This window comes from Myotis yumanensis, unplaced genomic scaffold (genome assembly GCF_028538775.1).
Source record: "Myotis yumanensis isolate MYYU_CA2020_CCGP unplaced genomic scaffold, mMyoYum1.0.hap1 SCAF_2, whole genome shotgun sequence".
NCBI lineage: Eukaryota > Metazoa > Chordata > Mammalia > Chiroptera > Vespertilionidae > Myotis > Myotis yumanensis.
The window spans coordinates 46,985,233-47,008,736 of record NW_027223753.1 but is presented as its reverse complement, the minus strand read 5'-3'; the positions used below and the strand labels follow the sequence as shown (position 1 = coordinate 47,008,736).

General features: G+C 44.7%; 1 protein-coding gene across 2 annotated transcripts in view; it reads right to left on the bottom strand.

Annotated features, from left to right (window-relative positions):
• AK4 (adenylate kinase 4) overlaps positions 1–19,482 on the bottom strand; it is a 59,209-nt gene extending 39,727 nt beyond the window's left edge. Inside the window, exons 1-2 of one of the 2 annotated variants that reach the window (XM_070405289.1) lie at positions 19,415–19,482; positions 18,579–18,851 (exon numbers count right to left, since the gene is read on the bottom strand). In XM_070405289.1, coding sequence (XP_070261390.1) covers positions 18,579–18,723 — 145 coding nt within the window. In that variant the 5' untranslated portion in view covers positions 18,724–18,851; positions 19,415–19,482. Of the gene's footprint in view, positions 1–18,578; positions 18,852–19,179; positions 19,243–19,414 lie in introns of those variants that run through there. The other variant, XM_070405290.1, reaches the window with a different exon arrangement.
• Positions 19,483–23,504: the final 4,022 nt, after the last annotated feature.

Genomic DNA, 23,504 nt, shown 5'->3' with positions numbered 1-23,504 from the left:
TTGAGACAAGAATTTCCCATCCCTATTTTTTGTTGTTGTTGTTGTTTTTAATGCTAAGCCAGAAGATACCTGGAGTCTCTAAAAATAATCAAACTCACTCTGACCGGTGTGGCTATGCCAAGATTTTGGGTTCGATCCCAGGTAGGGGGCATGCAGGAAGCAGCAGATGGATGTTCTGCTCTCACATCAATGTCTCTCTCTCTCTCTCCCTTCCCCACTCTCTAAAAATCAATAAAAAGATTTTGGGGGAAAATAATCAGACTCATGTAGTTGAGTCAGCTCACCATAGCAAGGCAATAATGTCTGGCAGTAGCCAACAAAATAAAGTTGTGTTTTAAACTCATTCCAGTTCTCAGGTACATTCTTTGCAATCAAAAAAAAAAAAAAAAAAAAAAAAAAGCCCTGGTTGGTTTTGCTCAGTGGATAGAGCATCAGCCTACGGACTGAAGGGTCCCAGGTTGGATTCTGGTCAAGGGCATGTGCCCGGGTTACGGACTCAATCCCTAGTAGAGGGTGTGCAGGAGGCAACCAATCAATGATTCTCTCTCATCATTGATGTTTCTATCTCTCTCTTCCTCTCCCTTCCTCTCTGAAATTAATAAAAATATATTTTTAAAAAATTAAAGAAAAAATATTAATAGAGAAAATTCAGATAAATTTAAATCAAAGCCAATGATAGCAGCTATAATGATTATTAGTTTATTCACCTCCACCTACTTTATACAAAGCATCAACAACACCCAGTTCCTGTAAGAGCAACTATTTCTACTACTTTGTGCAGAAAGTATCATTGAATAAATCTGTGTCAAAAAGAAAAAAAAGATAAGAGAGAGAATTGGAGGGAAGGAGGGAAGGAGGAAGAGACACCGTGGCAATGGGGATGATGCCCCAACAGATAACAGCTGCCTTGCCTTGTGTAACACTTGGACTGCCAAGAATAAAGCTTTAAAAAATTGTTTCTGCAACATTTTTCCTGTCTTTCAAGGGCCACTAATTATAAAACAGATTTCTAAGACATGTTTATAATCAGGTCTACATAACTGAAAGCAAATTGGAATAGATGCAGATTTACAGAAAGATTCTATCATCATAATTTAACTTCTAGAAACACCACTTCCCACCCACCTCCCCCAGCCCTAGTGGGTGGATTCCTGGCTCCTATCACTTAGAGCATCTCGAACAGACTAACAGTAGTTCCAGCTATGGCTCAGCCACCATCTGTGGCTGTCTTTCACAACCCTGGCGATCAAGGACAAGCAATATTTCAGTGCTGTTTGGCTTGCCTAGGTTCCTCCAGACATAAGCTAAGTGTTCCCATTTTTTATTCTCTGGGATTTGAGCTCCAGCAGAGTTTGAAACATGACATTCAGAACCTAAAACTGACCTTGATTATAAGATTTTGACTGGCACTGAGACAACTAATAGAAATATCTATGTTGGGAGAAAATTAATCCTTCCACTAGGCTCTTAGAATTCATTTCCTCTACAGAATATCATAGTAATTAACGTAAAACAAAATCTGCCACCCCAAAATATGCCTTTTGAGATATTGATCATTATAAGCTGGTTATTTTCAAGAAATGAACTCAGGAAAAACCATTGACCTTCCCCCTGTCTAATTTAGACAGAGAACCTGCTCCAAGAAGGAACTATTATCAAAGATAACTATAGTTTAACACGAACAAAGTGTTATAGGGAGGAATCTAACAAGTCCTCCCAGTTCCCATGGTCAGGATGATCCAGCAGATACTTATTTACCAAATATGTGCTTTTCAACCTCCATGTAAATTGCCTTCCGGCCCTTTGAAGTCCCAAATCACAACTCCTCCCCACTCTCCTTAGCTCAGATGGCATATAAGCCTTTAACTGTCCCATCTGTTCTTGGGTCCCATATTCTTAGGGAACCCCCCATATGTACATATGCAATAAATCTGGGTCCTTTCTCTTGTTAAACTGTCTCATGTTAGTCTGATTTAGTCCAGCCAGAAGAACATAGAAGGGCAGCTGGAAACCCACTACCAACAACAAACACCAACACACTTGCCTGCTAGTTGGGTGAGATGAGTGAGATACTCAACTTGCGGGGGGGGGGGGGGGGGGGGGGGGGATTGAAGGGAGGGAACACATCCAGTAATCAAGACAAATAACATTTTGTTACAATATTTTAAAATATCAAAATACAAAATAACCACGATGAAAGGCTATGAAAAATTTTAAATAAAGACAGGATCCAACCCTGCACTTGTACAACTCACTGACTATATCCTAATCTCAGTCCTACTGAATCTAATATTTACTTAAAATATTGATATTAAAAACTGTGGTACATGTACATAATAGAATACTACTTGGCCATAAAAAGGAAGGAAATCTCACCCTCTGTGACACCATGGATGGACATGGATAATATTATGCTAAGTGAAATAAGCCAGTCAGAGGAAGATAAGTACCATATGACTTCTCTTATATGTGGAATCTAATACTCAAAATAAAACAGAAACAGATTCAGATACAGAGAACAGACTGAAAGCTGTCAGAGGGGAGGGGGAGGGGGGCTGGATGAAAAAGATAAAGAGATTTAGCAAAAACCAAACAAAAGGGGTTGTTGGAGATAGAAGAGGGTAAGAGGAGAATAAATGGTTATGGAAGGAGACTTGACTTGGGGTGGGGAACACACACTACAATATACAGATCATGTGTTATAGAATTGTACACCTGAAACCTATGTAATTTTATTAACCGATGTCTCCCAAATAAATTCAATAAAAATTAAAGTTTAAGAACAATAAATAAAAATAAGTAAAATATTGGTATTTTTTCATTTTATTGCATTAAACTATTATTTAATTATTGAATGTTGGGGTTTTTTTTGGTGCCCCCTTAAATTTTTCACTCAAGAAGACTGCCCACACCCTGCCTCAGCCCTGCCACCACATATTAACTTAATACTCAGAGGAAACCCTATGAGGTAGCTCTACAGTTCTTCTCATTTGTAAGTGAGTAAACAAAAACAGCTACTTTGCCTAAGATCACAGAGCTAGGGTAGCCAAGTCAGATTCCAAACTCAGCTATGTGGCTCAGAGCCCATGCTCTAAAGACACCATATTACCTCTCAGAGCTTTGCATCACTAAGGCATTCAACATAAATCTACATAGGCCTTAATTTTAAGAAATATGTGGAAAACAATCCAAATAAACTATAATTAATGACAATTTGGGGAAATTTAGTCTTGACTTATTCATCTCTAATCTATGTTCTGCAATGTTTACACTGAGTTAATTCCACCAAACTCCTGGGATTTTTCTAATTTAATCTTTAAATCGTTAGCCACCTTAACTCTTGGAATGAGACAAGGAGAGAGGGGATGTCTGGATCCTCACTTAAAAGGCCAAGATTACACAGCCCAGCCGTGTGGCTCAGTGGTTGAGAATCAACCTATGCACAAGGAGGTTCATAGGTTTGATTCCTGGTCAGGGCACATGCCCAGGTTGTGGGCTTGATCTCCAGTAGGGGGTGTGCAGGAGACAGCCCATCAATGATTCTCTCTCATCATTGATGTTTCCCTCTCTCTCATTCCCTCTCCCTTCTCCGAAATCAATAAAAATATTTTTAAAAAATAAATAAAGTGATAGTTTTAAAAAAGAGAGAAAGGGAGGAGAACCAAGATGGCGGCATAAGGTATAAACCTGTGCGTGCTGCCTCCCACAACAACATTGAAACTACAACTATAAGACAAAACAGTTATCATCCAGAACCATGGGAAAGCTGGCCGAGTGGAAGTTCTACAACTAGAAGGAAAGAAAGAAGTGCATTGAGACTGAGTAGGAGGTGCAGAGGCGCCAAGAACAGAGGTACAGAGGCACGCAAGGCAGCTGCACTGGATGCACGGTTTTTTTCAATCGGAAGGGGATACAAGCTCTTGAATGCACTGAGCCCGTTTAAGGCGAGATTCTGAGGTCCCAGACTCCTACAGGGAGAAACTAGACTGTCTTGCAGCGGGTCAAAAAGCGAGGGTGGCTTTCTTGCAGAGCTGCTCGCAGGGATCATTGTAGCTGTGGGGGCGCGGCACTAGGGATTCGGAGACAGGAGGAGTCACGGAGACTCTGACGAGAACCATTGCTGTTTGCTCTGCCCCGGTGATTCTCTGAGACCCCACCCCACTCAATTTACATCCCCATCCAAGCTGTGCGCAGTGGCACAAAGGAACCACCTGAGCTTTTGCAGCCTAACCCAACAAACTGCAGCTGTGTCAGAGAGCTCCAAAATTTCCAAATTCCAAACAAAGAGGAGAAATCTGCTGATATCGCTGTAGCTCCTGCTGGGTGGACCCACACAGTGGTTGACTTGGAGATCCAGGAGCCAGGGTACCCCTGGTCAGATACCAGATTTCAACTCCTCACATCCATAAGGGACACACTCAAGAAACAGACTCAGTGAGCACCAAAGCCCCACTGAAGCAAGTCCTGCTCCATAAGGATGTCTCCAGCACAGCAGTTCTTCCACTATAGACACAACGGGTCCACGCAGTCAGCCAAAAATGCAGAGACAAAGAAAAATGTCACAAATGAAAGAAATGGAGGAAAGCAAACTAATGGAGGACATAGAGTTCAAAACCAGTTATAAGGTTACTCAAGAATCTTCTACGAACCTCCGAGGAACTTAGTGAGATCTCCAAGGAACTTAGTGAGACCTTCAAGGATCTTAATGAGGATGCCAAGAAAATGGAAAAGGACCAGTCAGAAATTAAACATATGCTGACTGAAATTAAAAATAAAATACAGAGATCCAACAGCAGACTAGAGGATCCCAAGAACCAAGTCAAAGATTTGAAATATGAAGAAGCAAAAAACACCCATCCGGAAAAGCAAAACGAAAAAAGAATCCAAAAATATGAAGATAGTGTAAGGAGCCTCTGGGACAACTTCAAACGTACCAACATTTGAATTATCAGGATGCCAGAAGAAGAGAGAGAGCAAGATACTGAAAGCATATTAGAAGAAATCATGAAGAAAACCTTCCCCTACCTGGTGAAAGAAATAGACTTACAAGTCCAGGAAGCTAAGAGAACCCCAAACAAGAGGAATCCAAAGAGGACCACACCAAGACACATCATAATTAAAATGCCAAGGGCTAAAGACAAAGAGAGAATCTTAAAAGCAGCAAGAGAAAAACAGTTAGTTACCTACAAGGGAGTACCCATACGACTGTCAGCTGATTTCTCAACAGAAACTATGCAGGCCAGAAGGGAGTGGCAAGAAATATTCAAAGTGATGAATAGCAAGAACCTACAACCAAGATTACTCTACCCAGCAAAACTATCACGTAGAATTGAAGGTCAGATAAAGAGCTTCGCAGACAAGAAAAAGCTTAAGGAGTTTATCACCACCAAACCAGGAATATATGAAATGCTAAAGGATATTCTTTTTTTTTTTTTTTAAATATATTTTATTGATTTTCCACAGAGAGGAAGGGAGAGAGATAGTTAGAAACATCGATGAGAGAGAAACATCGATCAGCTGCCTCCTGCACATCCCCTACTGGGGACGTGCCTGCAACCCAGGTACATGCCCTTGACCGGAATCGAACTCGGGACCTTTCAGTCTGCAGGCCGACGCTCTATCCACTGAGCCAAACCGGTTTTGGCAAGGATATTCTTTAAGAAGAGGAAGAAGAAGAAAAAGGTAAAGATAAAAATTATGAACAACAAAGTGACAACAAATAAATACTTATCAACAAGTGAACATAAAAATTAAGTCAGAATAAACTGGTGAATATAATAGAAGCAGGGGCATAGAAAGGGAGTGGACTGACAATTCTTGTGGGGGGAAAGGGGAGGTGGGAGTGCAGGAAGAGATTGGACAAAAATCTTACACCTATGGATGAGGACAGTGGCAGGGGGTAAGGGCATGGGGTGGGATGGGAACCAGGTGGAGGGGAGATATGGGGGGGGAAAGAGGAACATCTGTAATAATCTGAACAATAAAGATTTATTTTTAAAAAAAAGAGAGAGAGAAAGGACAGATTTGAGTGGCCTGAAGTAGCTGGTGCCAGTAATTCGGTTCTGAGATGACCCTGGTACATACCCTCAAATACTGTCAGTGTTAGGAGGCTAACTGAACTACAGTGTACATTGCAGGACAATGTTCACAAATACTCCCAAATAATGTGTTCATTTACAAAGAGGGTAGAATTTAGAGATAAATCCACTTCAGCTACAATGGTCTCACCACATTTAGGCAGATGTTTAGTGGACATGGCCGTCAAAAAGGGTCAGTGAAACAGGCTGAAAAAGAATCTGGAAATTATATCATGGGAAAAATGGTTGAGGGAACTAGGACTATTTTGCTTGTGGGAGGGAGGATGGGGAGGAAACAACTTAAAAGTCAGGCAAGTGGTGCCTAGCAACTATTTTCAATTATCTAAAGAACTAAGGGATTTAATTTATATGGCTCCAAGAGACTTAAGCTGGACAAGTAGATGACAGTTTATGGATAGCAGTTTGAAGAAGTTGGCTTTCATCTCAGTATAAGGCGAAAATCTCCCAACAATTAGACCTGTCCAGCAATGAAAGAGCCTGATCCAGAGGAGGCAAGTTGGCTGTCAGCTGCTATAGAAAGGGTCCAAAGGATCCAGCACAGAATGGCCACTTGGACAGAAGGACTTAAAATCCCTTCCAACTCGAAGACATTAAGCAATGGAACAAATAATTAAACTTAACACATTCATTGTTATGCATAGTGTTTAGTTCCTAAAAACCCTAGAAAACTGAAACAAAGCCATAAGCTTACTGGAAAGGAGGTCTTACACTTTTATTTTATTCCCAGCTGAGATTCTTGATTTTTTTTTTTTTTAATTACTAAGCCACTGAAGTAATGAGAGTTAAAAATCTTCTACCATCTCCTCCCTCGGTGCTCCAGACACCTGCTTCCTCTTCTCTCCACTGATGGAAAGCTCACTCCTACATCAGGCTCTTTCCACATGCTGTTCCCTCCGTCCCCAAATCTTCACACATCTGGCTCCTACCCTCATTCAGTGCGCAGTTTCAACATCACCTCGGGGAGACCTTCTCCAACTCCACAAGCTAAAGCGGTCTTCCCCAGTCACTATCCGGCATTGCACTGTTGTGTTTTCTTCGTAGTTCTTACACAAGATATAAGGTATAAGACATAAGGAATACAAGGTTATCTTGATTATTTTTCCCTTGTATATAGCACATCTTCCCTCCTGCCAAAAACATTTGTTGAACTGAACTGACACTAATGGATTTACTATTCAGATGGCAACAGACTATAACTAAAGTTATGAAACAGATCATCTTACAGGGAGGTGATAATGAATACCATATTATAAGTGCAGATTAGCAATAAAAGAAATGTCAGAGAAGAAAATGACATGTAGCTGCAACAGCTGTGGAAAAAGCTTCACGGAGGCGATGAACGGAAGATAGGCTTTGAGAGATGAGTAAGTGTGAAAGGCATTACTGGAGAAAGGTACATCTGAACAATGCCCTCCCCTTCTGGTCCATGATATTAACATTTCGCCCCCACACATATACTCTGCCATGACTCATGAGAACATAATACAGAACCTAGAACCCTAAATTGTAAGTGTCTTGTGGGTAGAGCCCATGTTTTATTTTTCAGTGGCTCCCTGTACCTAATATGGGCACAGAAAGGTCTATCACTTGACTAATGAAATATCAAATTCAGGTGTTATTCCAGAACTCGTACCATTATGATAAAAAGCAACTTCTACCTCCCCACAATAACATATTGTTTCTGTGTTAGACCTCTTTTAGTCCTTTTTGGAGGAGGGAGAAGGAAGTTGATGTTTCCTTTTTTAGATGTTTAATGTTTTAGGGACAGAACAACCACAAACCACGGACCTCTAGCCTACCCTTAAAGAACCAGCTGAATTTCTGTGCACCTGCGGATAACTAAGCTGCAGTGATTCCTTGCCGCCCACGGTCCCCGTGTGGCATTTATGAGACATGAATGGACATTTCACTAGTTACTGGAGTACCTGAATGGCAGCATGGGAAGTTTTATCCCTAGCTACGGAGCCCCAAGTTTGCATGCAAGCTTCTCTACCAACTGGCTGTTGGACCTACGGCAAGTAACTCAACTTCTGAGGCCATTTCTTTATTTTCAAAGTGACCTAGTAACAACAGCTCTGTAGATTTGTGTGTGGACTAAAAGATAATATGCACACAACAGCCAGTACCGGGCCTAGCACAGGCTTGACTCACTGCAAATGTTAGTTATAATGACCAAGTCACAAGAATTACAAAAAGTGCCAGCATCACCAGTTGCTGATCAAGAAGAAAGTGCTGAAGAACAGAAAAACAGTTGATTTCTAGATTCTTGGCAATTTGATGAGCAGGAGTAACACTGCATTATTTCAATACTGTCACTCTCACTGGCTAAGTAAAGGATGCTTGACCTGTCATTTAACTAGTATAAGAATTCTTGAAATTTAGAAGTGAGGCTGTTAAAATATAATATCAGCATCTACTTGGACTTTGTGAAGCTATACAAATGAGACCTTCTGTGCCATAAAGGCCAACCTGGGAACCAAACTGCAAGTGTTGGAGGGGAAAGGCACAGAGTAATCCAAAGCCTCTACTACCTGCTCACGCGTTGGAAAACCAATCCAGTCTGCTGAAAGACAATAATACATGGTTGTCATAACTAACACCCTGTGAAAGCATACTGTCTAAAACTGTACGAGACAGACATAATTTCCAAGCCCTTAAATCTCACAACATGGACCGCACAGAGTGCTGAAGAGCAGACGGTATACTATAATGTCCTTGAACAACATACTTGGTAGATTTTAAAGGAAACGGGCAATTCAATATGTCGTGTATAATGGGTGGATTTATAGCTAATAGCCTAGTACTCGATTTACTAGTTTCATGATCAACTGCCATCACTTGAGTTCAAGGAAGTTTGAAGCAGAAATTTGAAAGATTCATAAACTATGGTGGCACAGTGTTTGTGTGTACCTTAAAGATGAAGCACAAACAACGGAAGCTGGAAAAGGTGATATGGAGCAGATATAACCCTTTCCTTTGACACCACTCTAGCTCACCTGCAGTCACTTCACACAGCATCCCAAAGGTAAAATTTTCGGAGGTCAAGCCAAAAGTCACTGTCCTATTTAAAACCCCTTCAATAGCTTTCCAGGGCCATGAAATAAAATCTAATCCTTTCCAGGACCCTTTCGGCTCATATTTGTTCATCGCTTTCACCTGACCTCTTTCCACATTCCCGTTGCTTGTAAGGATCCAAAAATACTGCCTTCTTTCTGTTCCTCAAACAAGCTATGCTTGTTTTCACCTCAGGCCCTTGGCCCTTGCTTCTCCCGCAAACACTTGTGATCCTACATCATTGATGTTCATCCCTATGGCTATTCATCTCTCAGAGAGAACTTTCCTAATCACACCACCTAGGATATAGCCACCTTAGCCCTCATTACTAACTCCTCACCATTTCATTTCCTTCATAACATATTCTTCTATCTAATACTATCCTGTTTTCTCCATATGGACTCATCTGTCCTCTCAACCTCCTCATTCTCTCACCTCTCTGGGGACTCGCATTTCTAAAAACAAATAGATATGAGTACGTGGTCAAAAAAAATATCTGCTGAATAAATGGAATAACAGAAATTAAAAATGCTTTTGAAGAGCCCTGGCCAGGTGGCTCAATTGGTTGGAATATCATCCTGTACACCAAAAGGTTGCAGGGTGATTCCTGGTCAGGGCACATACCTAGTTGCAGGTTTGATCCTCAGTCAGAATGTGTATGGGAGGCAACAACTGATCAATGTTTCTCTATCACACCTCTCTCTCTCTCTCTCTCTCTCTCTCTCTCTCTCTCCTTGCCTCCCTCCCTTCCTCTCTCCCTCTAAAGTCAATAAAAACATATCCTCGGGTGAGGATTTTTAAAAATGCTTTAAGAAGCTTTAAAAACACAGAAAAGCCCTGGCCAGTGTGGCTCAGTTGTTGAGCATCGTTCCATGCACCAAGAGGTCACCAGATCGATTCCCAGTCAGGGTACATGCCTAGGTTGCAGGCTTGATCCCCAGGGAAGGGGGGTGGGGTGCAGGAAGCAACCGATCAATGTTTCTCATTGATGTTTCTCTCTCCCTCTCCCTTCCTCTTAAAAAAATCCATTAAAAATTTTTTTTAAAAAAAATTACCACCATACATACATCTATCTAAGTGGGCAAAAGTTATCAACTAATATAACCCAAGTTAGTTTGTTGGGGGTAGTGGGACAAAGACACAGGAAAGGAAAAAAATAAAATAACAAATTTCAGGTGTCAGGGTAGTATTATGGGTAATTTTTATTGTCTCTTCAATTATTTCCATTTTCACATTTACTAATTCTTCTAAAAGGCATGATCAGAAAAAGCTACTTTAAAAAAATGACAGCACTGAAAGAATGCTCAGATTCAGCAGCTCCTGTGGCTGAGACCTACTGTCATGGAATGTGGAGAGTGGCTACAGTGTTTGGACCGGTTCAAGCCTCGGACTAATGAGAGGGCACAGTCCTCTCATGGCCACGTGCAAGTCCCAGCTTGGAGAACAGAGCCCTCCCAGCACAATTATAGCCAACAGCTGTAGCTGTAAGCTTGCACCTATGGTCGAACACATGGCCCCACACATGGCCCCACATGCCTGGGTGATGTGGGCTTGATAGAGTTCAGGTGCATGTAATTGAGTAGGATCAAAACCCACGAGAATGTTGTAAACATCTTGACCACGCCCTTACTTTGCCTCGTGGAATTTGTCTATAAAATAAAGACACGGCTTGTGGTCCACGGTGCTATCTCTCTCCATCAGAGAGGGTGGTGTCCCGCCGAGACCCAGCTTTCTTCTCTTATCTGTCTTTTCTCAATCTTTCACTGTCCCCACTCGGGCTCACTGAACCTGGCTGAGCTGGCGCGGCACATAAGGCGCCCAATGTGGGGCTGAGTATGCCATGGTCGTGCCAGCCTGCCACAATGGAACAAATAGTTCTCTACAATATATAAAAACCCTCAAAGGAACCAGAAGGTAAGGGGGTGTGGAGTGGACCTGCAGACTGAGGAGATGCTTCAAAATTGGTCAGACTCCTTGGACTGGGTTACATCCCTGCTCTCACCAAGCTAGAGAAAAAATAGAATATAATATATTCTATAAATCCTGTAATAAGCTAAGAACCCTGTAGGATCTACACAAAGGCTAACTATATAATATTTTAGGTATATTGTTAAAATCTGTCTCTCAAGTCTCTCTAACACAGCTTCTCTATCATCCAATATATCTTTTTAATGTAAGTTTTCACCTACACAGAAAGATACACTTGTATTTAATGAGTACCCCTCAAAAATGCCCCCAAACCCTGAACCAGGTCATCTTTTCAGAGAAGAAAGACTCAGACCATAGTCTAATTTGAAATGCTAGTCCCATGTGCAAACCCCAGCAAGAGCTGCAGTTAGTAATTAAGAGCAGAAACAGGCTTGTCCTTGAGCATCTTTTCTCTCAGTCAAGTCCAGGATGCTTTCAAATAAAAATTTGCTAACTTTCCTGCACTTAAGATAGAGCCAGTCCAAAATAATGTGATTTTCAAAACACCACTATTTGTCCAAACCTTAACACAGGACTCTCACATCTTCAGAGGAAGGTTTCAGTCACCCAGCACTCAACAAAGAAAGCTCTCACTACACATAAAAAGTGTGAATGGGACTGAGTACACACACACACACACACACACACACACACACACACAAAGTTATGACTGAGGGCCCAGCCCCTGTCGATCTAAGAGCTCTCTTCTATTTACTTACGCAGTGAGCCAAAAATTTGGGGTGAGTCTTCAAATAAGGTACTTGATAAGTCTCAGCCTGCATGGCTCCAGGCAGACGAGGCAAAGCTAATGTGTGACAGCTAACAAGGCTAATCTCAAATCTACAGTGAAGGGAAGCAGAGTCTGTCACACCAAACTATGACTCTTTGGGATATTATTTTAGGCTGGTTAATTTTAAGGACAGCAGACATGAGCCTGGCCAGCATGTGTGCTCAGTGGTTGAGTGTCGACCTATGAATCAGGAGGTCACAGTTTGGTTACCGGTCAGGGCACTTGCCCGGGTTGCGGGTTCAATCCCCAGTTTGGGGCCTGCAGGAGGCAGCCAATCAATTATTCTCTCTCATCATTGGTGTCTCTCTCTCTCTCTCTCTCTCTCTCTCTCTCTCTCCCTTCCTCTCTGAAATCAATAAAAAAATATATTTTTTTAAGTTTTCCAGAACACATGATGACGTCAGAGACAGTTCAACCTGCCCCAGAAGCTTCAAGCCTGACATCTTGAAATCTTCCATGGCTGTCCCCTTGGCTCAGAAACTGATTTACAATTTGCTCCAATCATTAACCGTTGTTTTTCTTTTGTTTTCTAGAGATGCCTCTTATTAATTACCTGATTGCTTGCTCAATATAGACCTAATGTCGGGAGCTCACCTGCCAGACCACATTTTGAAATGAGAGACAACTGCTTAACTGACCTGACCTAGTCTCACGATTAAGGCGCCTTTAATAAGATATGGAACAATCTACCAGCATTGCTCCTGGAATGTGAAACTTCTGTGAAGTTTCAAAGATGGGACTGAAGGGGAACAGCGCTTGCCACTCCAAAATCTGCCTCTTTGGGATAGTGATTATTTTAGACAGGTTAATTTTAAGAAACAGCAGCAGACAGGGGAGAAGCTCTGAAAACTAAGTAGAAGTTACTCTTTGTAAAGAACACTTACATTTGTAAAGGAAATCTCCATTTGTGAGGGTACTTCCCTCACTTTACCAGGCAGGCCTGCCTTCACTGTCAACGCATAACAATATTATACTTGTTTATTGTGCTTTTCCTGGTGACCTCTCATAACTGACTCTCCACCTCCAACATCCTTTGTCCTTAGCTGAAGATGGTATTTAAGGTGATAGCTTCTGCCATTTTGGCAAGTTACTCTTTTCCTGGGTCTTCCCTATATATATACAGATGTAAAGATACATGTTATTAAACATTTGTTTCTCTCCTGCTAATCTGCCTCATGTCAATCTGATTATTAGACCAGCCAGAAGAACCATGAAGGTGTTAAAGAGAAAAACCACAAGCCCCCAAAATGGCCTCACTGGTGCTAAAAACCCATGATACCAAACCTAGATTTGATACCTGGTCTAATTACATTTTTAACCTCACCGGAAACAATCTTAATCAACCAATCTAGACTTTTCTGGTCAACACCAATGAGGTAATCTGTTACTTGGGCACTCTATATCCCCCAGAGAAAGAAGCATCTCAGTTATATAAAGTCATGGAGATATAAAGTACAGCATAGGCAATATAGTCAATAACCTTGTAATAACTGTGTATGGTGTTAGATGGGTACTAGACTTATGGGGGTGATCAGTTCATAAGGTATATGAATGTCTAATCACTATGTTGTACACCTGAAACTAATATAATTTTGCATGTCAACTGTAATTGGAAGATAAATTAAATTATTCATTTAAATAAAGACATATATATATATATAATATGATATTTTATATATATATATATATATATATATATATATATATATATGCCTAATATGCAAAGTGTCCCCTCGGAAGTTCGACAGACTGGGAGTTGGACAGACTGGGAGTTCGATTGCTCACTATGATGTACACTGACCATCAGGGGGCGGAACAAAGGAAGGCCCCAGCCAGCAGCTAGGGAAGCGAGGCCCTGGCCGGCAGCTGGCAGCTGCTAGGGACCCTACCCATGCATAAATTTCGTGCACTGGGCCTCTAGTATAGGAATTTTTTTAAAAATGTGCATGATGAAAAACCCTTTCATGCTCCCCACCCCCAACCCCTTCCAAAGAAAAGATAATCTGTTTTTGGTGAGCATAGCTGCCTTCCAAGATAATCTGTTTTCTTTTGTTAATGGCTCCCTTAGCCAACCCTTCTGAATGCCCTTCTCGTTGCTAGATGGGAAGTTGCCCCTTCATGAACACTTAATAAAGCCAATTCCATGTTCTAACAAAGGGTAGAGGAAAATTTTTCTTCCCTCAAAATAGTAAGTACAAACTTTTACCAAAAATCAGAGCTAATTAAACAGAATGGATTTGATAGCTGGAAGCTGTTTGACTCCTTCTGGGGAAGGTGTCCATAGAATTCCTGACCCATTGTTGAACTCCTTTTATGTTTGTTTGTTTGCCAAATCCCTCTACCAGTGGGAACTGAGACATGGTGAAAGTAGAAGGGACAGGGGCACAAGATCATCTCAATATTGCTATAGCCCCCAGCACCTGGTGCTATAGAATAGTAAGAAGCTAGTAAAATTCCAGGACAAGTGGAATAGGAAAACTAATAAAGATAGTTAAAGAGCAGTTTGCAGCCACCTGTTAATTCCTATCTTCGCTAAACCAAGGACACTTAAGGGCCCTAGCTGGTTTGGCTCAATGGATAGAGCTTCAGCCTGTGGACTGAAAGGTCCTGGTATTCGATTCTGGTCAGGGGCACATGTCCAGATTGCAGGCTCGATCCCCAGTAGGGGGCGTGAAGGAGGTAGCTGATCAAAGATCCTCTCTCATCATTGATGTTTCTATCTCTCTCTCCCTCTCCCTTCCTCTCTGAAATCAATAAAAATATTTTTTTACAAAAAGAGTAAATGGTGTGCACTTCTCCCCAACCAGAGGGTAAATAGCTTAAATCACCCTACTCAGAGAGAGAGACAACAGAAATCCAATTAAGTGCCATTTGCCAACCACACCTAAGGGCAGACAAATTAAGAGACTAGCCCAGCCAGTGTGGCTTAATGGTTGAACATCTACCCATGAAACAAGAGGTCACAGTTCAATTCCTGGTCAGGGCATGTGCTGGGGGCTGCGGGCTCGATCCCCAGTGTGGGGTGTGCAGGAGGCAGCTAATTAGTGATTCTTTCTCATTATTAATGTTCCTATCTCTCTCCCTCTCCCTTCCTCTCTGAAATCTTTAAAATACATATATTTTTAAAAGACAATCTCATTTTCATTTTGGTACATCAGCAAATGAATATTCTATTAACCCGCCCTAAGACTTCCCCTAAATTCCCGGCCTTTAAAACCCCTGAAAATGAAAACATATCCCCTAATTGGCAGCTCATCCTGGGCTAACCCCCTGAACCGTGTCCCCAAGGCCCCCTATTCTCTGACTTCCCAGTGAGCTGAGGCAGCCCAACCTAGGCTCTCCTGTTGCTTCTCCTATGCTCTTCCTTGTTTCATTCTAAGTATGTTTTTGCTGTGGTCAATAAATTCTTGCTTACTTTTCTACACTTTGTCTCTTGATTGAAATCTTTCCTTCAAGAAGACAAGAACGGAGGTCTCCTTGTTAGGGGCAGAAATAGAATATTGGGGACTAGCTACAGACATAAGAAATCTTAATCATGCTGATAACCTTGATTGTTCAGATTAAGGAAAGCACATTCTAACCTGGGGCTGTATGCCCCTGGGACCTGGGAGTCAACCTTGGAATGAAGTCCATTCTCCTATTATAGATTAAGGCCCGCCCCAGCCCACATTGCCTGTAATACCCATTTTGCATAACCATTCTGATTTCTTTTGCCTACTTCACCATAGAGGGGTGCAGAGTAGATTTTTGGAGATGACCTTCTGCTGTCCCATACTGCCAGCATTACTGGAATAAATGCTCATTTGTGATTCAACTCTGTCTCGGCTTAATTGGCTCAAGTAGTGACAGGCAGCCGGACCCATTGGTTGTCCCATTTCATCCTTATCTTCTCCTCTCCCCGGTAACACTAGAACACTGCTTGACACATAGCAGGTACTCAGTAAGTACCTATAGGATGAGTCACTGACATAGGTTGCACATTGTTATAACTGTATGTGGCCTCAGCAATCGAACCAAGCCATGTGCAGAAAAGAGACCAAGTCTGCCAAGGTAGGTGGAGGAAGGAAGATTTCCCAGAAGCAAAGAGCAGCTCTTCCCTGAAGGAGCAGCTTTTCACCAGGCAGTGGCTGCCAGAAAGCCATGTGGACAGGGGTATGCCCTAATGGAAGCTGCAGCAGATGGCCGAGCTACTTTCCAATTCAAATTCCTCCCAAGGTTTTATTTCCTGGGGTTTTGTTGTTTCATAATCTCCTTCAAACATTCAGCTATAAAGGGGGCACATACTCAGGGGTTGTTGTGCTTCTCTACCAGGGAATTAGCCGAAAGAAAACAGCAGGTAACAAAAAATAAATACTGTGGAATGTTTTATTTACTGGGCAGTAAGACTTTTAGACTTTCTGAGAAATATAATCCAAAAACAGTCTCCAAGTCCACTAGAAATAAGCCACTTTAAAAACAAACTGCTATCCTTTATTTTTCTTCTCTAAACGGGTTCATGCAAAAACTACTTGATTCCCAAAAGAAAAAGGTAATCTAAACATTTCATAGTCACTTCTTCTTACTCCAAGGAGAAATCTGGGAGGGAGGAAGAGGAGATGGAAGTATTTGAAAGAGAATAAAAACTGAAATTCAAAATGCAGAACAAAGGAAAGTTAAATAAAAAAACAAATGAGAATAAGGGAAAAGAGCAAGTAGAAATTTTTCAAAACCTCTAAGAGCAGAAATACACCCCTCTCCGGCACATTCTCTTTAAAAATGGAAGAGCCCTGGCTGGTGTGTCTCAGTTGGTTGAGCACTATCCCGTGCACCAACAGGTCACCGGTTTGATTCCTGGTGTGGGGGGAGAGGGAAGCAGCCAACTGATGTCTCTCTCACCCTCTCCCTTCCTCTCTAAAAATCACTGAAAACATTTTATAAATAAATAAATAAATAAATAAATAAAGGGCCAATAAGCCAGCCCCAAGGAGGAAAGGTGTGAAGCCCTTTATGCCAGAAGGAAACAAGTCAGGTATAGAGAATGCTAAGAAATGGACTCAATCCCACTCTAGCATTTCCTCTCCTCACTTTGCCTCCATCTCCCTACCATGCACAAGGGACCTCATCACAAAACCCTTAGGTTGAGAGAGCCAGCCTTCCCTCTCACACTGCTCTCCCCCAAAACAGAAAGAACCACCCCAAACTCTGAAATAAAATGCATTAGAATGTGGTATTAAAATTAAAATAGACCTAATTTAAGTAACTATACCTCCCAGAGAAAATTCCAGGTGTAACCAGGGCTTTTCATTCTAAGAGATGGATGTGTGTGTTTGGGGGTGGGGGTGGGGGGGAGGGACGGGAGTATTCTTGAAAATCAAAGTAAAAACTTGCTTTTACTACCAGCTTGACATAATAAACTCTGCCTTTGAGATACTTAATTCCTTACTTTTCAAACTAATATGTGCTTCTGTAATCAAGATCCCTGGATAATGCCCTGGCTGGTTTTGCTCAATGGGCAGAGCGTCCGCCTGCGGACTCAAGGGTCCCCGGTTGGATTCTGGTCAAAGGCACATGCCCGGGTTGCAGGCTCATCCCCAGTAGGGGGCGTGCAGAAGGCAGCCGATCAGTGATTCTCTCTCTGTCATTGATGTTTCTCTCTCTCTCTCTCTCTCTCTCTCTCTCTTCCTCTCTGAAATCAATAAAATTTTTTTTAAAAAGATCCCTGGATAATAACCGCCTTGGACACTGGGAACAGAAGCGATGGTCAAGAACCCCGTTTACAATAACTTTTCATAAAGAAGTTGATAATTATAAGCATCTGCATCCCAGGAGGGTTATGTACCTGGCTTGCAGCACAAGAGCTACCTCTTGCCTTTTAATGCCAGTTAATGAGCTGGTGTGAAGGTGGGGCGGAAGGAGAGGGAAGAGGGCTGTCCTGAAAGCCTGGGAGATCAGGCGATCTTTATCCTCAAAATCATCACGCAAGCCAAGGGAGGCATTCTCAAAAACCCAGCTCTGTGCAATCTGGATTCAATATGCAATTTATCAGATCTAGTCTCCTACTAGTCTCCTCACGGCCAGGCCCGGGCTTGGAGACGCGGGAGTTCGTGGAGAGAATTTACCTTAGCAAATGGCCACGGAACAGACAGGCCTTTCAGAGCCACCCAGGGCTCTGCCCGGAGACCCGAGGCGACACCGAGGGGCTGGAACAGCGCGCGGCTCCGAGCACCGCGGCGCCACAGGTTCCCCAGCGCGCACCCGGCGGACTCCACAGGTGGGCGGCGCTCGGCGGGGGGCAGGGGGCAGGCCCAGAGGAGTGGGCTCCGGGATGGACGCGAGGCGCTGGGGAGTGGGGTCGGCGTTGCCTTAAGGAAACAGGGCCGGAGAGGAGCTTGGCGTTGTCAGCTCGGTGGTTACCGGCTTTTCCCCAAGGCAGGAGGAGCCCGGGCGGAGAGGAGCTAGCGCACCGCCCACCCTCCTCCCCGCGGGCGTCGGCCTTCTCCCCGGGCGCACAGCCGCGGGCCACTGGCTGCATGCGGCCCGGCACGTAGGAGGCTGCACGACCACACGCGGGAGGGGGAAGGGCGCCCCGGGCCCGAGGAGACATAGCCCCTCTCCGGCCGTTAGCCTCCCCGGCCTAAGCCTAACCCGCTTCGGCTCACCCCCGCCCCTCGCCCCCGAACCTCCCTCACCGGTGTTGGCTTTGATGTTCTCGCGCAAGAAGTGGCCGCTGGAGAGATGCTGGAGGCCGAAGTTCTGGGCGATCCTCTGGCACACGGTGCCCTTGCCCGAGCCGGGCGGCCCGAGGATGACCGCGCGCAGGAGTTTGGAAGCCATCGCCTTCGCGTGGAGTGGGGCGGCCACGCGCGCTAGCCGGACAGCGGCCTCGGAGACGCACCGGGAACTTTGATTCTCCTGCGCCGGCTCCTGACACTCGCCTCTCGCGCGGGGACTTGGCGGCCGCCCTGCAGGGAAGGAGAGAGTTATAACACAGCCCCTCCCTTCAGCCCGCGGCGGGGCGGCTGGAAGGCGGAGTGAGGCGCCACGCTGCACCTCCCCGCCCTCCGCGCCCCAAGCCGAGAGCCGGGAGAAATCCCCCGTCCCCGCCCCAGGCACGACCAGCTTTGGGGCTCAGAGGTGGGCCGGAGCAGTCCCACTTCGATCCCTCCATCTCGCTCCCCACACCGCATCCGAGTTAGGGGTCGGGCAGCCCGGCATCCTCCAGCCAGTCCCACACAGGAACCCGGGTCGGCGGTGACTCCAGGCGCACCCCTCCCCCGTCGCCCCTCGCACCGGGAGGCCTGGGCGCTGAGCCCCTGCCGGGTCCTCGCACGTGGGCAGCGTTTAATCCGCGCCTCGGCCCTTCCCTGCGGCTGTCACATCCCCGGGAGTCGCAGCGGCCGCTGCGCCCGCTGCCCGCACTGACAGCGCAGCGCCCACCTCCGCAGCGGGTTGCCGGATGCGCTCCCCGCCGCGAGGAGCTGGAGTCCGGCGCCTCTCCACCCAAAGCAGCCGCAAAAGCACACACCTCGGCCCGGGACGCGGCGCTCCCACAGCTTGCAGCCCAGATCCCGCTGGGCGGTGCCGCCTCCGCCCGCCCCCACTCCGGTCCCGGCCGTCCGCGCGGGGCTCGCGCCTTACGTAAGCCGAGGAGCCCGGCTCCGCGCGAGACGCCCGCCCGCGTCCGCTCCCCTGCCCACCGCGCTGCCACCCCGCCTTCCGGGCCCACGTGCTCCCCAAGACCCAGTAGGGGCTGTAGGGGCGAAGGGAGGTGGGAAGACACAAGAGACAGAAGGCGCTTTCTTGTGGTCGCCTAGGCGCGCGACCTACTGTTCAGGGGAAATAACACAACTTGTTGAGCGCCAACTGTGCGTCAAGTTGGGCCAGGTGATTTCCTTAGGCAAGGACCACTCCTGGTCGGGTATGCACAGGTGAGGAAAGGAGCCTTGGAGTGTGGCCATTCATTTCATTCGTTGATTCATTCAACAAACGTTTATTGAGTGCCTACTGTGTGCCAGACACAGGCGCTTAGCCTATAGCTGAAAACCAGAAACGGAATTTTGCTCTCCTGGAAGCCACATTCCAGCGGGTGTTTTGGACCCTCAACTGCCTGATTCCAAAACCTAGGCTTTGGGGCAGAAGGAAGGAGGTGCGCGGTCATCACTCACCTGCCCTCAGGATCCTATTGCCAACTGATTCCAGGACTTCAGGGCCCAGCTGTTGACACTATACTTAACAACTAATCAAGTCCAAATGGGTGCTGTCTTCTCCCTCTCCTCCCCTCCCCTGCATATCCAAATTCATATCATCTTAAATCAGCTCCCACCCCACACAGCCTTCATTTCCCGCTGGGACTCGTGTGCTAACTGCCTGCCCATACCAGAGGTATTGCTAAAGTGCAAATGAATTTCTATTATTTCCCCACCTCTGATATTATGGTCCCTTCAGGATAAAGTAAAAATATCCAGCAGAGAAAAACAGGTGCCTTCCATATACATTTGCATTCCACCAACTCCCCTTCTCTTCCCTCCTTCCACAGGCTTCCAGCCTTTGAGAATCCATTGCAAGGTTCTGAGCCACCAACCATGGCACACAGACGGGGAGGGACAGTGTGGAGAGGCACCTTCTCTAGGTTCCTGGCTGGCTGGCTATTGGGAGGCTGGGGTGAGGGAGGAGCCTAGCAGCTATCCTTTCCCCGCCCCTGGCAGCCCTTGTTCTCCACACACACCTACAGCCAGGCAGCACCTAGTGTCTGGCTACCTGGGAGCACACAAGAACCACCAATCCAGGGCAGCATTAATTCTCTCTAATATATCAGAGTTGCTGTAGACCTCAGAAGGTTGTTAGCTGAGCCCCTTCAGCCCTTCACCTGGAACAAAGAAGAGCTGTGGCAGGGAGTAGGATGGGTTACATCTCTCCTCTTCTTTCTGCCACATGCCTTATAATCTATAGTAGATTCTATGTGCTGGTTTGCAAACCTGAGCTTGTCTCAATCACTCTGTGGGCTTATTAAAACAGATTGTCAAGTGCCATCCCAGTTTCTGATTCTGTGGGTCTAAGGTAATACTAAAAGGGTAATATGCTAATTAGACCGGATGTCCTTCCAGATGTCCTTCCAGACGACCTTCTGGACTAAGCCGAGGCTGCAAGGGAAGCCCGGATCCCGGGTGCTAGAGGGAAGCCGGTGCTGGCAGCCGGGGGAAGGAAGGCCTACTCTTGCATGAATTTCGTGCATCAGGCCTCTAGTTTCTAATAAGTTCCCAGGTAATGCTGCAGCTGGTGATCTGGAGATCACACTTTAAAAACCACTACTCTAGTGAAATAAGCATTGAGAAACATGGGAGACGTGTGGTCTCTTGATTCCTCTGCCTGCTGTGGGATGTTAGGCCCTTTGTATCTATCAAAAATTAATTCTGTAAGTTCCTACAGAAAATACAGCTTCTAGCCTCCACAAAAACCCTGACCTATCATCACCCAGTTCTTTTGCCTACTTTTAAAATGTCTTACCAACATCACCTTATAGTGGAGCAGTGTTGGCCACTCATATGGTCCTTGGACTTTGTGCTTTAGGAGCTTATATTGTGAAACAGAAAGAGGAGTTGTGACATAGGTAAACTCAATAGAGAAACTCAGCCCGGAATGGAACCTAGCAGTTAACAACAGAGCACTCAAAGGACCTTCCCTGTGTATAGTCACATCAGGGCCCCAAAGCTCAGCCGCTGATTGGAAGCAGTAGCATCAGACGAAATGGGTTTTGGAGTGAAACACTCCTGGGATTAGACTGCGACAGCACCATCTCCTGAATCTGCAAGCCTCCTGAGCTCTGCGATCCTTAGTTTGTTTATCTGTGAAAGGGAGACAGACTTAGCTCATAGACTGGTGGTGAGGCTGAAATGAGATAATGCACATAAAGGACTTACCACAGTGCTGGGCATATGATAAGTATTTCATCATAAATATTATCACCATTATTAAAAATGGGACAATTATTTAGTCTCTCCGATCTCAGTTCCCAAATTGTTAGGAATAAATGAGCTAATGTGACAAAGAACCTAGCAGGCTCCCTGGCCTTAGGAAATGGCAGCTATTCTTATCACATATACTCATGTAATCAACTTCTTCCTATTTCCTTGGCCTATAGTTTTATACCCATTTATAATTTATCATAGTCTGCAAAATAATGTACATCTATGTGTTTGTCTCCCCTGTAGAAAAACTAAACTCTAAAGGTGTCGGCCAAGTTTTATTCATCATTCTCTCCTGCACTTTGCCTGTAATAAGTATTCTGCTAATGTTGGCAAGTCTCCCTCCTCCTCCCAACACACTTGACATTAAGTGGTATAGCCTCTCTGCAACATCACTACATTTACATGTTCCTTCATCAGTTCTCACGAGCTTGCAAAGAAGGTAATGTTCTTGCTCCTATTTTACAGATGAGAAAACTAAGATTGTAAGAGATTAGGTGACCTGCCCCAGGTCACAGCTAGTAGGTGGTGGAGCAGGGACTCAATCTCAGATTATCTCACTTCAAGCATAGCACTCTTGTTTGTTAAACTGCAGTCATTTCTATACTACTTTCGTAATCTTGCCATCACCTTGCCTCACCTTGGCTCTTATCTGCTTATCCTGTTTCTTTATATCGACTCAATTTGTTTAAATAATTTATTTGAAAAAGAAACTATATATAACTTACAAACCATAAATATAAGGATAAACTAAAATGGATACACGAAAAATAAAATAGGAGACCATTTTCCAACTGGACTCTTTTGACTGACTACCCCTTGAGTTTCTGAGTTTAAAATTTATTTAAAACATAAAGTAAGGGGGTTATTTACCAAGTGTTAGAGAGGTGTTTAAGACATATAGCATCTAACTGAGACTTTGTTTATCTGTAATTAGTATAGCTCAAAATGAGGTTAGAAATGGAGTACTTTTTAAGTATTCAGTTTAATATTATCTAAAGCCAGATCCAAGTGTTGTAGGCGTGGGAACAGCACCAGGTGTCTGACCAGTGGGGTCAGAAAAAAACCTGGGTTCAGCCAAGTTGGTACTTGGGTTCTGACTAGGAAAGAATTCAGAGCCAAGACCCAAACTGTATCAGAACATGTATTTGGTAAATCACAGAGATAGAAGAAATGGACCTTTGGAGCTTGGGAGTGAGGAAGGTAATGGTAAGGTGCTGGGGCCACAGAAGGAGGAGGGGGGGGGAGGGGGGGGGGGAGTAGGGAAGGGGAGGAGGGGCATACTCCTAGGAAGGAGAGCACACTGGGTCCTCCAGCCTCAGGGTTTTAAGGGTGGAAGTTTTAGGGAAGGTCCCAGGAGAAGGTCTCAGTAGAATATTCAGCAGTTTTCCAGGTGTGTCTTTCCAGGGTTGTGGTCTCCACTGATTGGCCAGCACCAGGGCAGGGGTCATTATTCAATGCAGCTGATCCTGAGGTCAGCCAAGGCTGATTTTATTGCTTATCTGGGCCTGGAGCTGAAATACGACTGAGGCATAGATGTTATCTCCATGGGAGGAAAGGTCAGGGGTCCAAAGGCATGACCAGCGATATGCTAGGGTAGGGAAAGTCACCCTGTGATTGATTGTCCATTGCTAGGCATCTGGGGCTTTCCAC